Here is a 15,319-nt window from a genome sequence, read left to right as displayed (position 1 = left end):
CATCCCACACAGGACTCTGACGAACCGCAGGAAACCCGGGCTGGAACGGGACCAGAGGAGGACTCGGTCAGGACTAAGTCTGGGCCAAGTCTGGGCCAAGTCTGGACTAAATCTGGACATAAGTCAGGACTAAATCTGGACTAAAGTCTGGGCCAAGTCTGGACTAAATCTGGACATAAGTCAGGACTAAATCTGGACTAAAGTCTGGGCCAAGACTGGCCTAAGTCTGGGCCAAGACTGGACTAAGTCTGGACTAAGTCTGGGTCAAGTCTGGACTAAATCTGGGCCAAATCTGGACTAAAGTCTGGGCCAAGACTGGACTAAGTCTGGGCCAAGACTGGACTAAAGTCTGGGCCAAGACTGGACTAAAGTCTGGGCCAAGACTGGACTAAAGTCTGGGCCAAGACTGGACTAAGTCTGGGCCAAGTCTGGACTAAAGTCTGGGCCAAGACTGGACTAAGTCTGGGCCAAGACTGGACTAAAGTCAGGACTAAGTCTGGGCCAAGTCTGGACTAAAGTCTGGGCCAAGTCTGGACTAAAGTCAGGACTAAGTCGGGACTAATTCTGGGCCAAGTCAGGACTAAGTCTGGGCCAAGACTGGACTAAAGTCAGGACTAAGTCGGGACTAATTCTGGGCCAAGTCAGGACTAAGTCTGGGCCAAGACTGGACTAAAGTCAGGACTAAGTCTGGGCCAAGACTGGACTAAAGTCAGGACTAAGTCTGGGCCAAGACTGGACAAAAGTCAGGACTAAGTCTGGGCCAAGACTGGACAAAAGTCAGGACTAAGTCTGGGCCAAGACTGGACTAAAGTCAGGACTAAATCTGGGCCAAGACTGGACAAAAGTCAGGACTAAGTCTGGGCCAAGACTGGACTAAAGCCAGGACTAAGTCTGGACTAAGTCTGGACTAAATCTGGGCCAAGTCTGGACTAAAGTCTGGACTAAGTCTGGACTAAATCTGGGCCAAGTCTGGACTAAAGTCTGGGCCAAGACTGGACCTAATCTGGGCCAAGTCTGGACTAAGTCTGGGCCAAGACTGGACTAAATCTGGGACAAGTCGGGACTAAATCTGGGCCACAAAAATCATTAACAGAATCTCATTTTTAGGTTTTTCTTTCCCTAAACCTTCATGAAAATCACAAACGTCTGAATTTAGATTGTGTAGTAGTAATATTAATAGTAGTAGCAGTAGCAGTAGTAGTAGTAGTAGTATTGTGTACCTGTCTCTGTTGTAGTAGCAGTAGTAGCAGTAGCAGTAGCAGCAGCAGTAGCAGCAGTAGTAGTAATAGTAATGGTAGTATTATGTACCTGTCTCTGTTGTAGTAGCATTAGTAGTAGTAGTAGTAGTAGTAGTAGTAGTAGTAGTAGCAGTAGTAGCAGTAGCAGTAGCAGCAGCAGTAGCAGCAGTAGTAGTAATAGTAATGGTAGTATTATGTACCTGTCTCTGTTGTAGTAGCATTAGTAGTAGTAGTAGTAGTAGTAGTAGTAGTAGTAGTAGTAGCAGTAGTAGCAGTAGCAGTAGTAGCAGTAGCAGTAGCAGCAGTAGTAGTAGTAGCAGTAGCAGCAGTAGTAGTAGCGCTAGTAGTAGCAGTAGTAATAGTAATGGTAGTAGTAGTAGTAGTGGTATTATGTACCTGTCTCTGTTGTTGTAGCATTAGTAGTCATAGTAATAGTAGTAATAGTAGTAGTAACAGTAGCAGCAGTAGCAGTAGTAGCAGTAGTAACAGTAGCAGTAGAAGTAGTAGCAGTAGCAGTAGCAGTAATAGCAGTAGTAGCAGTAATAGTAGTAGTAGCAGTAATAGTAGCAGTAATAGTAATAGTAGTAGTAGTAGTAGTAGTAGTAGTAGTAGTAGTAGTAGTGGTACTGTGTACCTGTCTCTGTTGTAGCCGAGTTTGGGCTCGGTGTAGTTGATGATGTCATCGGCGGTCCAGGAAGGCGACTGGTTTCCACAGAGAATCATCTGAACCTCTTTGTGGCTGAAGGAGCTGAGCTTCTCCATGGGGAACACGCGGTTAAAGCCCTCTGTGGAGAACAGGAGAACGTTTAGGAGAACAGGAGAACGTTTAGGAGGACAGGAGAACGTTTAGGACAGGGGCGCCCAAACTTTTTGTCTCCGAGGGCCAACATGAAAAAGTGCCTGTGAGTCGCGGAAATGTCAAGCACGAAAAACACATAGAACTGCAAATTATAAAGCTACTTTATTTTATTTACTTTTAATGTTTTCGATAGCCTACATGTGCATTTGTTTCTATCTATGCAAATAACATGCTATATTAAAACAAATGGTAACTATGGCAAAAGCCTAGTTTTAGTAGAACAAAATCAACCATTGTAGCAATTTAGTGCAAAAAAAAAAAACACCTGCATCTACAGCACCTACAGTAACTTTACCTCATTCGTTCACTCAAAGAAAATGCAACATTAGATTATTTTAAAAGTGTCAGTTCAGCATCAATTATTTTATGAGTCAATTTTTAACATATACTGTTGTTGACGTCAACAACCTTTGCAATAAAAGTTGGAAAACTGTGAAAGTTGAAGCTAAAACGCTCTGTGATTTAATAAATACCAAGACACCACAACAGTGTTTCCTTAACTTTGTGAAAGGAGTGAAACAGCGCCCCCAATTTGACGCTGGTGGTCAAAAAGTGTACTGCATCCATATTTACCTTTGAGAATGAATGGAAGAGAGTTAGTATTAACCACACGCAGCGCAAAAGTAGGTCACTCTCTGGCGGGCCAACAAAATTGTTTCGGCGGGCCAAATTTGGCCCGCGGGCCCCACTTTGGGCACCCCTGGTTTAGGAGGACAGGAGAACATTTTTTTGCTGAGTTTTTGTCTTTTTTTTGCTGGATTTTTATAATTTTTTTGCTGGATTTTTGTCTTTTTTTCCTGGATTTTAGTCATTTTTTTTGCTGGATTTTTGTCTTTTTTTTTGCTGGATTTTTGTCATTTTTTTGCTGGATTTTTGTCATTTTTTGCTGGATTTTTGTCATTTTTTTGCTGGATTTTTGTCTTTTTTTTGCTGGATTTTTGTCTTTTTTTTGCTTGATTTTTGTCACTTTTTTGCTGATTTTTGTCTTTATTTTTGCTTGATTTTTGTAATTTTTTTGCTGGATTTTTGTCATTTTTTGCTTGATTTTGTCATTTTTTTGCTTGATTTTTGTCATTTTTTTCCTGGATTTTTGTCATTTTTTGCTGATTTTTGTCATTTTTGTTGGACTCTGAGAACACACGGTGAAGCCTCCTCAGGTGGTAACGGCTCGTGGTTCCTCGTTCCTCACCTCTGAAGGCCTCCATCTGCCGCTGGATCCCCGTGTGCATACAGAAGTCGAACATCAGCTCCACGTACTCCTCCGCGTTCTCCATCGTCACCATCTGCAAGCAAAGGTCAGAGGTCAGGGGGAAACCCGGGCTGAGGCGGCTCTAAAGGAGGTTCTACTTTACCTCGTCCTCTCCGTTTGGTTTGAGGTCCACCGCGGAGAAACCGTGGACCTTCGACGACGGACAGAACTGGAAATTCAACCTGAAAACACAGGAAATGATAAAAACTCAGTCAGTCTCATGATGGACTTCCTGTTTCCTGTTTCCTGTTTGTTCTGGGCCAAGTCTGGACTAAATCTGGGCGAAATCGGGACTAAATCTGGGCCAAGTCTGGACTAAATCTGGGCCAAGTCGGGACTAAATCTGGGCCAAGTCGGGACTAAATCTGGGCCAAATCGGGACTAAATCTGGGCCAAGTCTGGACTAAATCTGAGCCAAGTCTGGACTAAATCTGAGCAAAGTCTGGACTAAATCTGGGCCAAGTCTGGGCTAAATCTGAGCCAAGTCTGGACTAAATCTGGGCCAAGTCTGGACTAAATCTGAGCAAAGTCTGGACTAAATCTGAGCAAAGTCTGGACTAAATCTGAGCAAAGTCTGGACTAAATCTGGGCCAAGTCTGGACTAAATCTGGGCCAAGTCTGGACTAAATCTGAGCCAAGTCTGGACTAAATCTGAGCAAAGTCTGGACTAAATCTGGGCCAAGTCTGGACTAAATCTGGGCCAAGTCTGGACTAAATCTGAGCCAAGTCGGGACTAAATCTGGGCCAAGTCGGGACTAAATCTGGGCCAAGTAGGGACTAAATCTGAGCCAAGTAGGGACTAAATCTGGGCCAAGTAGGGACTAAATCTGGGCCAAGTCTGGACTAAATCTGGGCCAAGTCTGGACTAAATCTGGGCCAAGTCTGGACTAAATCTGGGCCAAATCGGGACTAAATCTGGGCCAAATCGGGACCAAAACTGGGCCAAGTCGGGACCAAATCTGGGCCAAGTCGGGACTAAATCTGGGCCAAGTCTGGACTAAATCTGGGCCAAATCGGGACTAAATCTGGACCAAGTTTACAGTAGTATTCTGGTAGTATTTGAAGTATTTACCCCAGGTCCTCCACACTCAGCGGGGCCGGGTTTACCGTAGTATTATGGTAGTATTATGGTAGTATTATGGTAGTATTCTGGTAGTATTTGAAGTATTTACCCCAGGTCCTCCACACTCAGCGGGGCCGGGTTTACAGTAGTATTATGGTAGTATTCTGGTAGTATTTGAAGTATTTACCCCAGGTCCTCCACACTCAGCGGGGCCGGGTTTACAGTAGTATTTGAAGTATTTACCCCAGGTCCTCCACACTCAGCGGGGCCGGGTTTACAGCAGTATTATGGTAGTATTTGAAGTATTTACCCCAGGTCCTCCACACTCAGCAGGGGCCGGGTTTACAGCAGTATTATGGTAGTATTATGGTAGTATTTGAAGTATTTACCCCAGGTCCTCCACACTCAGAAGGGCCGGGTTTACAGCAGTATTATGGTAGTATTTGAAGTATTTACCCCAGGTCCTCCACACTCAGCGGGGCCGGGTTTACAGCAGTATTATGGTAGTATTTTGAAGTATTTACCCCAGGTCCTCCACACTCAGCAGGGCCGGGTTTACAGTAGTATTATGGTAGTATTTGAAGTATTTACCCCAGGTCCTCCACACTCAGAGGGGCCGGGTTTACTGTAGTATTATGGTAGTATTTGAAGTATTTACTCCAGGTCCTCCACACTCAGCGGGGCCGGGTTTACAGTAGTATTATGGTAGTATTTGAAGTATTTACCCCAGGTCCTCCACACTCAGCGGGGCCAGGTTTACAGTAGTATTATGGTAGTATTTGAAGTATTTACCCCAGGTCCTCCACACTCAGCGGGGCCGGGTTTACAGTAGTATTATGGTAGTATTTTGAAGTATTTACCCCAGGTCCTCCACACTCAGCAGGGCCGTGTTTACAGTAGTATTATGGTAGTATTTGAAGTATTTACCCCAGGTCCTCCACACTGAGCAGGGCCGGGTTTACAGTAGTATTTGAAGTATTTACCCCAGGTCCTCCACACTCAGCAGGGCCTGGTTTACAGTAGTATTATAGTAGTATTTGAAGTATTTACCCCAGGTCCTCCACACTCAGCAGGGCCGGGTTTACAGTAGTACTTGAAGTATTTACCCCAGGTCCTCCACACTCAGCAGGGCCGGGTTTACAGCAGTATTATGGTAGTATTATGGTAGTATTTGAAGTATTTACCCCAGGTCCTCCACACTCAGCAGGGCCGGGTTTACAGTAGTATTATGGTAGTATTTGAAGTATTTACCCCAGGTCCTCCACACTCAGAGGGGCCGGGTTTACAGTAGTATTATGGTAGTATTTGAAGTATTTACCCCAGGTCCTCCACACTCAGCGGGGCCGGGTTTACATTTGTATTATGGTAGTATTATGGTAGTATTTGAAGTATTTACCCCAGGTCCTCCACACTCAGCAGGGCCGGGTTTACAGCAGTATTATGGTAGTATTCTGGTAGTATTTGATGTATTTACCCCAGGTCCTCCACACTCAGCAGGGCCGGGTTTACAGTAGTATTTGAAGTATTTACCCCAGGTCCTCCACACTCAGCAGGGCCGGGTTTACAGCAGTATTATGGTAGTATTCTGGTAGTATTTGATGTATTTACCCCAGGTCCTCCACACTCAGCGGGGCCGGGTTTACAGTAGTATTCTGGTAGTATTTGAAGTATTTACCCCAGGTCCTCCACACTCAGCGGGGCCGGGTTTACAGCAGTATTATGGTAGTATTATGGTAGTATTTGAAGTATTTACCCCAGGTCCTCCACACTCAGCGGGACCGGGTTTACAGTAGTATTTGAAGTATTTACCCCAGGTCCTCCACACTCAGCGGGGGCCCGGAGCCCAGCGGGTTCTTCAGCATCAGGTCCTGGAGCCTGGTGTTCTTCTCGTCCTCAGAAAGAGCCTTGGAGCTCAGGATCTGCCTCCGTTTCACCGACAGCTCCTTCATCTCCTTCAGGAAACTCGCTCTGGACACACGATGTCACCGGTTTGGTTTTTTGGGCCACACTTTCATTATAATTATGCTTTATATTATTATTATTATGGTTTTATATGGTGTACCTGTGCGGGTTGACGTGCTGGAAGTCGTCCCAGGTCAGCAGCCCGTGGTACCAGGCCGGGGGCTTCGGTTTGGGCGGGTCCAGGATGAACTCGGACTTGGAGTCCTCGTCGAAGAGCGAGTCGTGGTCCTCGGTGCCGGCCTCCAGGTTCAGGCCGCGCTCCACGCTGGGCGAGTCGTACAGCAGCTTGCTCATGTTGGACTTGATGTCTCCCATGCACAGCAGCTTGAAGAAGGGCCTGGACAGCGGCAGGTCCACCAGCCGGCTGTCCTGGATGCACTTGGCCAGGAACACGCCCAGGAAGTGGAACAGCTGCGTGACCCGGTCCAGCTCATCGCTGTCCTGAGGGAACGGCGCCGGGAAGAGCCCACAGGAGCGCTGCACGTAGAAACCAGGAGGCTTCAGGCCGCCGCCCAGGTCCACCTTAAAGACAACGCATGAAGGATAAACGACAGGTCCACCTTAAAGACAACACATAGAGGATAAACGACAGGTCCACCTTAAAGACAACGCATGAAGGATAAACGACAGGTCCACCTTAAAGACAACACATGAAGGATAAACGACAGGTCCACCTTAAAGACGACGCATGAAGGATAAACAACAGGTCCACCTTAAAGACAACGCATGAAGGATAAACAACAGGTCCACCTTAAAGACAACGCATGAAGGATAAACAACAGGTCCACCTTAAAGACAACGCATGAAGGATAAACAACAGCTCCACCTTAAAGACAACGCATGAAGGATAAACGACAGGTCCACCTTAAAGACAACGCATGAAGGATAAACGACAGGTCCACCTTAAAGACGACACATGAAGGATAAACGACAGGTCCACCTTAAAGACAACGCATGAAGGATAAACAACAGCTCCACCTTAAAGACAACGCATGAAGGATAAACGACAGGTCCACCTTAAAGACAACGCATGAAGGATAAACAACAGGTCCACCTTAAAGACGACACTTAAAGGATAAATAACAGGTGGGGGCGTTCCTAGGAGGACTCAGGCAAACCTATCCCTAAAATGGCCGCCATCAGAGTTTTTACAGATTACTCAGAAATACGTGAATGTGCCAAGGCAACACTTCAGCCATGTTTTTAATGAGGGAGTGACAGAATAACATGATGGAAAGCTGGAAAAAGTCAAATTTGCATAATACCCCCCCTTTAAAGACGACACTTAATGCGAGACACGGCAGGTGAAAGTACTGATCGAAGTGTAGATTTGTCTCTGTTTTCCTCCCTTTACATCTTAGTTTTCATGTCAGATATAAAAATGATGATGTTTATTTGATGATGTTTTGTCTGCGAGGTGGGGGCGACCCGGAAGTAGAAAGGCCATCTTTCCCGCGGGGTTTTCATTCCTAAATATTGACAGATTTGACATCCACGTGTCCTGCTAAGGGGCCCCGTGATGACGCTTTCACCCAAATATGGTGTTTTTCCTCCTACGAGACGCTGGAGCGGAAAAGTGGAAGAACGGGCCGAGCGTGCGCACTCGCTACAAAACTTCAGGGCTGGTTTTCTCTGAATGAGAGAAGCCGCACTCGGGCAGAGCCTGAGCCCTTATAGAAGCTCCCACAGACTCCACACTTTACAGGCTGAGACACAACAAGGTTTTGAAGGTTTTTTCAGAGGGATTTTTTAATATCTAATTCCTAGCCTGATTTATTCAGCTTTGAAACCAAAAAAACAGGCGAAATTTTTTTACAGATTTTTTCACTGATGATTAGTTTATTGAAAAACCAAAATCCCCTCTGAAAAAATCTGTTACTAATATGTCAAGAAAATAAAACCATAACATTTAATCTGGCTCAATTCATTATTTTGATTTCGTTGCCCAAAATATAGGCAATTTTGGCCATTTTAATGCTCAAAATGCCTTATTTTTATGTGAAAACATAAAATGACAGAAAAAATGCAACACATTTTTTTTTCTCATTTATATCTGTGATGTTCAGCAAATTGACATCTCTACATTTATTTTTTCCCTATTCACCTGCAGTGTCTCGCCTTAAAGGATAAATAACCACCTCAGAGTTGCTGTCGTTGCTATAGAAACAAACGCGCTCGTCTGCACTGGGTGAAAAGCTCTGCCTGAGAGTCGTTACCTGTCGGGACTCGTCGTCGGGGAAGTCGTCGTCGCAGAGCCAGATCCCCAGAGACGTCCTCTGGAACTCGGCCGCCACCAGGGCGTAGAACTCCAGCGTGGGCCCCAGACCGGTGCCCTCCTCGCCCAGGAACTCCACCTGCAGGGGGCGCCGCAGCTTTAAATCACATCCTACTGCACAAAGACTAAAGATCCACGTCCTCACCTCCAGCACGGACTTCCTCTCCGCGTGCACGCCCATGACCGACTCCGCCCACTCCATCATGGCGTCTCCGCGGGGCACTTTGACGCGCTCGTGCTTGAGCCGGCCCACCCTGAACTCGCCGGGGTCGTCGCGGCGTGCGGCGGTGGACGGCCGGGAGCGCTCCATCGTGGCCTCGCGCCGGTTCTGCAGCCACACGATGGCCCTGGACACAAACGGGGGAGTCAGATCTGAGTTAGCGCCCCCTGTGGAGCTGCGTGGAGCCGCGGCGAGGGCGGGTCCGTACCTGGAGGCTCCGAAGGCGGTGCAGGTGAAGTAGAGCTGCCGTGTCTCGAAGGGGATGAGGAAGGGGCACTTGGACGTGAGCTGCTCGCACCACTCCGGGAGCGCGCCGCTGGCGAGCGCTAACGGCTCCTCGATCTGCTGCAGGATCTTCGTCGTGACCTTTTTACTCGTGAACTCCTCTGGAGACGCGTTGAACTGCAGCTCGTCCACGTCTGGGAAACGACACAGGGGTCAAACTCTTGTCTTTTAGATATGTGTGTTTCCTAATCCTCCTGTAACATCTTAACGCTTTTCCTCGCTTTCTGCTTTGTGTTCTCACCTCCTTATTCTCCTGCAGCCTTGTTTCTTCACTTCCTAGTCTCCTTACCTCCTGATTCCCTGTGACCGAACATCTTTACCCTCTCTCTTTTTCCTCGTCTTCTCTCCTCCTTGCTTTCTTATCCTCCTTTAGAGTCCTTTCCTCTCCTCCTTACATCCCTTTAGTGTCCTTTTCTCCAGTTCAGCTTTACCCAAATCCTGTAGGCCAGTGTAACACCTCATTTGAAAGACCTACAAAACTAAATTGATCTTTTTCCTCACATCAGATTTTTTTCATCACTTTCTTTGTTGGGCAGTCGTCTCATTTTTGTCAAATTTTCGTGACTTTTTTGTCACTTTTTCATCCATTTTTCGTCAATTTTTTGTCAAATGTTTGTCCTTTTTTGTCCATTTTTTGTAATTTTTTTTCTCATTTTTTCGATTTTTTTGGCCAATTTTTTGTCAAATTCTTATCACTTTTTTGTCACTTTTTTGTCACTTTTTCGTCCATTTTTTGTCCATTTTTTCGTCAAATTATTCACATTTTTTTTATCACTTTTTTGTCAAGAATTTGACAAAAAAATGAATAATTTATCACTTTTTTGTCAATTTTTTGTAAATTTGTCGTCACTTTTCGTCCATTTTTTAATTTTTTTTTGTCAATTTTGTGTCACCTTGTCACTTTTCATCAAATTATTCACATTTTTTGGTCCATTTTTTTGTCACCTTTTCGTCAAATTATTCGCATTTTTTGTCAAATTCTTATCACTTTTTTGTCCATTTTTTGTCCACTTTTTTGTCCATTTTTGTCCATTTTTTTGTCCATTTTTTCACATTTTCATCCTTGTTTTCGTCTCAGTTTTGTTGCTATTTTCACAGCTTGTTCCCTCTCCCCCCTCTCTCCTCACCCTCCCGTAGCCTCCTCTCCCCCCCCCTCTCCTCACCCTCCTGCAGCCTCCCCCCTCCCCCCCCTCTCCTCACCCTCCTGCAGCCCCCCTCTCCTCCTCACCCTCCCGTAGCCCCCCCCTCTCCTCCTCACCCTCCCGTAGCCCCCCCCTCTCCTCACCCTCCTGCAGCCCCCCTCTCCTCACCCTCCTGCAGAGTCCTGGCGTTGCTCGTGCCGTCTCCCCCGATGATGTAGAGGATCCTCAGCAGCTGCAGGACGTCCTCCACGCCGCACGCGTTCTGGCTGCAGCCGGCCTTGGCCTGGGCCATCTCCCGCGCCGCCCCCAGGATCTCGCTGGTGTGGGGGGCCGTGGAGGGCGAGAGGCCCCCGGAGCGGCTCGACACCAGGCCCTGCTCACAGAAGTCCATTTTGCAGCTCTCCTTCTCCTTGTCCGAGTCCTTCAGCTCTCGGTACATGATCCTGTCGACACAAACGGTTTGGTTAGACCCGTGAGCCGCGGTCTGGGGGGGGGCGGCGAGGGCGGGGGGCGCTCACGTGTAGGTGGGCTCCCAGATCCGCCGCAGCTTGTCGGTCTTCACGGCGCCGTTGCACGACAGCTGCAGTAACCGCTGGACGTAGAAGAAGATGGTGGATTTGTAGTTGGACAAAGGCAGCTCCACTTCCCGAGTCGTGCCCAGACCGGCCACCTGCGGAAGACGAGGGGCGGGGTCAGCAGGGGGCGCCAGAGAGAGGCAAAGACATACAAGACAGGCTTCAATGCTCCGCAGTGAGGCTTTAAACCAGGGTGACCACCAGAGCAGGAAGAGACCGGCAACAATGAACAGCTCTTATTCATTTTTGTACATTTCTGACGGTGCAAAAGTATCGTTTCAGTGTTAGTGAATATTTGTCTCGAATCATCCACAAAGAGACAAGAAAAACACGTTTTCCTTGACTGATCTCAGCGACTAATCAGAGTCGAGTCTCCTTCTGTATCGACCAATGAGACGAGCTTTACCTGTGAGGTCTAATAAGGAAGATTGTTCCTGCTCTGCTCTCAACTCCCGCCTGAACCGAGAGGATCTTTTTCCTCTCGTCAGATTTTTTTTCCGTCATTTTTTTGTCGGGTACTTTATCAAATTGTTGTCATTTTTTGTCACATTTTTGTCACTTTTTCCGACATTTTTTTTTAGCAATTTTTAGTCTTTTTTTTTTTATCACATTTTTGTCATTTTGTCGTCAATTTTTTTTTCCGTCAATTTTTTGTGACATTTTTGCCACTTTTTCATAAATTTGTCGTCACATTTTTGTCATTTTTTTGTCACATTTTTGTCATTTTTTTGTCAATTTTTTAATCAAATTTTTGTGACTTGTCACATTTTTGTCATTTTTTTGTGACATTTTTGCCTCTTTTTCATCAATTTTTCGTCACTTTTTTGTCACATTTCCATCATTGTTTTCGTCTCAGTTTTGTTGCTATTTTCACAGCTTTTTTCCAGAAGCTTTTGTATTGGGGTAAAGCCAAACTGGAGAAAATGTGCTCGGTTCAGATGGGAGTTAAGGGGTTAAAGGGACTATACAGAGTTTAAAAATGTTAAAATTATGTATTTTCCTCCCTCTACATGTTCCTCCATGTCCTAAAGTGTAGAATGAGCTCAGACCTGTTCACCACAACTGCCTCTAATCCTGCTCTGTCACTCAGACAGGCCGTCATGAGCTTAATATAGAATCTGCAGTTACATGTATGAGCTCAAACTTTTATCTCGTCCCTTTAACCTCTTAACTCCCGCCTGAACCGAGAGCATGTTCTCCAGTTCAGCTTTACCCAAATCCTGTAGGCCAGTGTAACACCTCATTTGAAAGACCTACAAAACTAAATTGATCTTTTTCCTCACGTCAGATTTTTTTTCATCACTTTTTTTGTTGGGCAGTCGTCTCATTTTTGTCAAATTTTCGTGACTTTTTTGTCACTTTTTCGTCATTTTTTTCTCAATTTTTCGTCAAAGTTTTTGTCCTTTTTTGTCCATTTTTTGTAAATTTTTTCTCAGTTCAGTTCAGTTTATTCGGTCAAAATTATGACAAAAGATTTACATTCAGTTAAGTATACTTCTTCATAACATTACATAACATACACTTTTTTGTCAAGTTTTTTTGGTCAATTTTTTCTCACTTTTTTGTCAATTTTTTCTCACTTTTTTTGTCACATTTCCATCATTGTTTTTGTCTCAGTTTTGTTGCTATTTTCACAGCTTTTTTCCAGAAGCTTTTGGACTGGACTTTTTTGTCACTTTTTCGTCAATTTTTTCTCACTTTTTTGTCAAATGTTTGTCCTTTTTTGTACATTTTTTCTCACTTTTTCGTCAATTTTTTTTGTCATTTTTTTGTCATTTTTTTGTCCATTTTTCGTATTTTGTTTGTTTTGTTTTTTTGTCCATTTTTTGTAAATTTTTTCTCACTTTTTCGGTAAATTTTTTGTCACCTTTTTGTCACTTTTCATCAAATTATTCACATTTTTTTGTCAAATTCTTATGACTTTTTTGTCAATTTTTTGTCCATTTTTTATAATTTTTTCGTAATTTTTTTCGGGTTTTTTTGTGCATTTTTTGTCCATTTTTTGTCACTTTTTCGTCAAATTATTCGCATTTTTTTGTCAATTTTTTGTCACTTTTTTGTCAATTTTTTCCTCAATTTTTCGTCAATTTTTTCTCACTTTTTTCACATTTACATCCTTGTTTTCGTCTCAGTTTTGTTTCTATTTTCACACTTTTTTTCCAGAAGCTTTTGGATTGGGGTAAAGCTGGAGAAAATGTGCTCGGTTCAGGTGGGAGTTAAGAGGTTAAATAAAGCGTTCCCGCCGTCACCTGATGGAACCCGCTTACCTTGAGCGTGAGCGAGAGTCGAGGCGACGGAGCGCACTCCACCTCCTCCAGCACCTCCGACCGCGGCGTCCCTGAAACCACAAAAACGCCGTGAGTCCACCGACCCTGGCGAGGAGGAAACCGTGCGGCGCCGGAGCCGAGACCAACCTGGCTGCGGGATCTCCAGGTCCGTGGTCTGCTGCACGTTTGTCCTTCCGGGTCGGGGGTCGAACGCGGGAACTAAAGCCGAGAACTGCCTTTTCAGGACGAAGTCGTCGTCCCACGTTCGTCTGCGGCCGCCTTTGGTCTCGTACTCCTCCTCCTCCTGCAGGACGGCAGCGGGATTACACGGTCGCTCCTGCCTTAGCATTGCAGTAGTAACGCGGGATTGCAGTATTACCAGTACTTCCTCGTACTCCTGCTCGTCCTGATTGTCGTCCTCGTTCTCGTCTTCGTCGTCGTCGGGCTCGGGCAGGTCCTCCTCGTCGTCCAGCTCCGCCAGCAGCGTGTTTGCTCTGCACGAGTCCAGGAAATCTGAGGAACACGACAAAAGTTACTACTACAATACCAGAACCTCAACAATACTTTCCTCTGTGCCTTATATTTGTCACTGAGAACCAGAAAACTGAACTATACTTTCCTCTGTGCTTTATATTTGTCACTGAGAACCAGAAAACTGAACTATACTTTCCTCTGTGCCTTATATTTGTCATTCAGAACCACAAAACTGAACTATACTTTCCTCTGTGCCTCATATTTGTCATTAAGAACCAGAAAATTGAACTATACTTTCCTCTGTGCCTTATATTTGTCATTAAGAACCAGAAAACTGAACTATACTTTCCTCTGTGCCTTATATTTGTCATTGAGAACCAGAAAACTGAACTATACTTTCCTCTGTGTCTTATATTTGTCATTGAGAACCAGAACCTGAACTATACTTTCCTCTGTACCTTATATTTGTCATTAAGAACCAGAAAACTAAACTATACTTTCCTCTGTGCCTTATATTTGTCATTGAGAACCAGAAAACTGAACTATACTTTCCTCTGTGCCTTATATTTGTCACTGAGAACCAGAAAACTGAACTATACTTTCCTCTGTACCTTATATTTGTCATTAAGAACCAGAAAACTGAACTATACTTTCCTCTGTGCCTTATATTTGTCATTGAGAACCAGAAAACTGAACTATACTTTCCTCTGTGTCTTATATTTGTCATTAAGAACCAGAAAACTGAACTATACTTTCCTCTGTGCCTTATATTTGTCATTCAGAACCACAAAACTGAACTATACTTTCCTCTGTGCCTCATATTTGTCATTAAGAACCAGAAAATTGAACTATATTTTCCTCTGTGCCTTATATTTGTCATTAAGAACCAGAAAACTGAACTATACTTTCCTCTGTGCCTTATATTTGTCATTGAGAACCAGAAAACTGAACTATACTTTCCTCTGTGCCTTATATTTGTCATTGAGAACCAGAAAACTGAACAATACTTTCCTCTGTAACTTATATTTTTTTTATAAGGTTCAGAGGTACATTTTTTTCCCATCATTTTTTTGGGGGGGGGTTTCAACTAATTTTTGTAACTTTTTTGTCAAATAGTAAATTTTTTGCCACATCGTCAATTTTGTTGTCAATTTTTCTTCATTTTTTGTCACTGTCACTTTTTGTCAGTTTTTTGCCACTTTTTCAGCATTTTTTCGTCCATTTTTTGTAAATTTTTCGTCATTTTTTGTCAATTTGTCACTTTTTTGTAATTTTTTTGGTCCATTTTTTGTCCATTTTTTTGTCCATTTTTCGTCATTTTTTTGTCCATTTTTCGTCATTTTTTGTCCATTTTTTTGTCCATTTTTTGTCCATTTTTTGTCCATTTTTTGGTCCATTTTTTGTCCATTTTTTGTCCATTTTTGTATCATTTTTTTGTCAATTTTTTGTCAATTTTTCGTCACTTTTTGTCCATTTTGTATCACTTTTTTGTCACCAGAAAACTGAATGCTTTCCTCTGTGCCTTATATTTGTCATTAAGAACCAGAAAACTGAACTATACTTTCCTCTGTGCCTTATATTTGTCATTGAGAACCAGAACCTGAACTATACTTTCCTCTGTGCCTTATATTTGTCATTGAGAACCAGAACCTGAACTATACTTTCCTCTGTGCCTTATATTTGTCACTGAGAACCAGAAAACTGAACTAT

The 15,319-nt window shown here is 44.1% G+C and overlaps 1 protein-coding gene across 1 annotated transcript in view; it reads right to left on the bottom strand.

The window, feature by feature from the left end:
- hectd1 (HECT domain containing 1) overlaps positions 1 to 15,319 on the bottom strand; it is a 58,240-nt gene that overhangs the window by 1,715 nt on the left and 41,206 nt on the right. Inside the window, exons 30-42 of the mRNA XM_079574318.1 lie at positions 13,283 to 13,648; positions 13,136 to 13,206; positions 10,812 to 10,963; positions 10,462 to 10,736; positions 9,075 to 9,285; positions 8,792 to 8,993; positions 8,588 to 8,725; positions 6,472 to 6,893; positions 6,219 to 6,377; positions 3,450 to 3,528; positions 3,287 to 3,380; positions 1,873 to 2,023; positions 1 to 40 (exon numbers count right to left, since the gene is read on the bottom strand). The exon at positions 1 to 40 is cut by the window's left edge and continues 105 nt beyond it. Coding sequence (XP_079430444.1) covers positions 1 to 40; positions 1,873 to 2,023; positions 3,287 to 3,380; positions 3,450 to 3,528; positions 6,219 to 6,377; positions 6,472 to 6,893; positions 8,588 to 8,725; positions 8,792 to 8,993; positions 9,075 to 9,285; positions 10,462 to 10,736; positions 10,812 to 10,963; positions 13,136 to 13,206; positions 13,283 to 13,648 — 2,360 coding nt within the window. The remainder of the gene's footprint in view (positions 41 to 1,872; positions 2,024 to 3,286; positions 3,381 to 3,449; positions 3,529 to 6,218; positions 6,378 to 6,471; positions 6,894 to 8,587; positions 8,726 to 8,791; positions 8,994 to 9,074; positions 9,286 to 10,461; positions 10,737 to 10,811; positions 10,964 to 13,135; positions 13,207 to 13,282; positions 13,649 to 15,319) is intronic.

This window comes from Gobius niger (genome assembly GCF_951799975.1).
Source record: "Gobius niger genome assembly, chromosome: 16".
Taxonomy (NCBI): domain Eukaryota; kingdom Metazoa; phylum Chordata; class Actinopteri; order Gobiiformes; family Gobiidae; genus Gobius; species Gobius niger.
The sequence above is the reverse complement of the archived record's forward strand: the minus strand, read 5'-3'. Positions and strand labels throughout refer to the sequence as shown.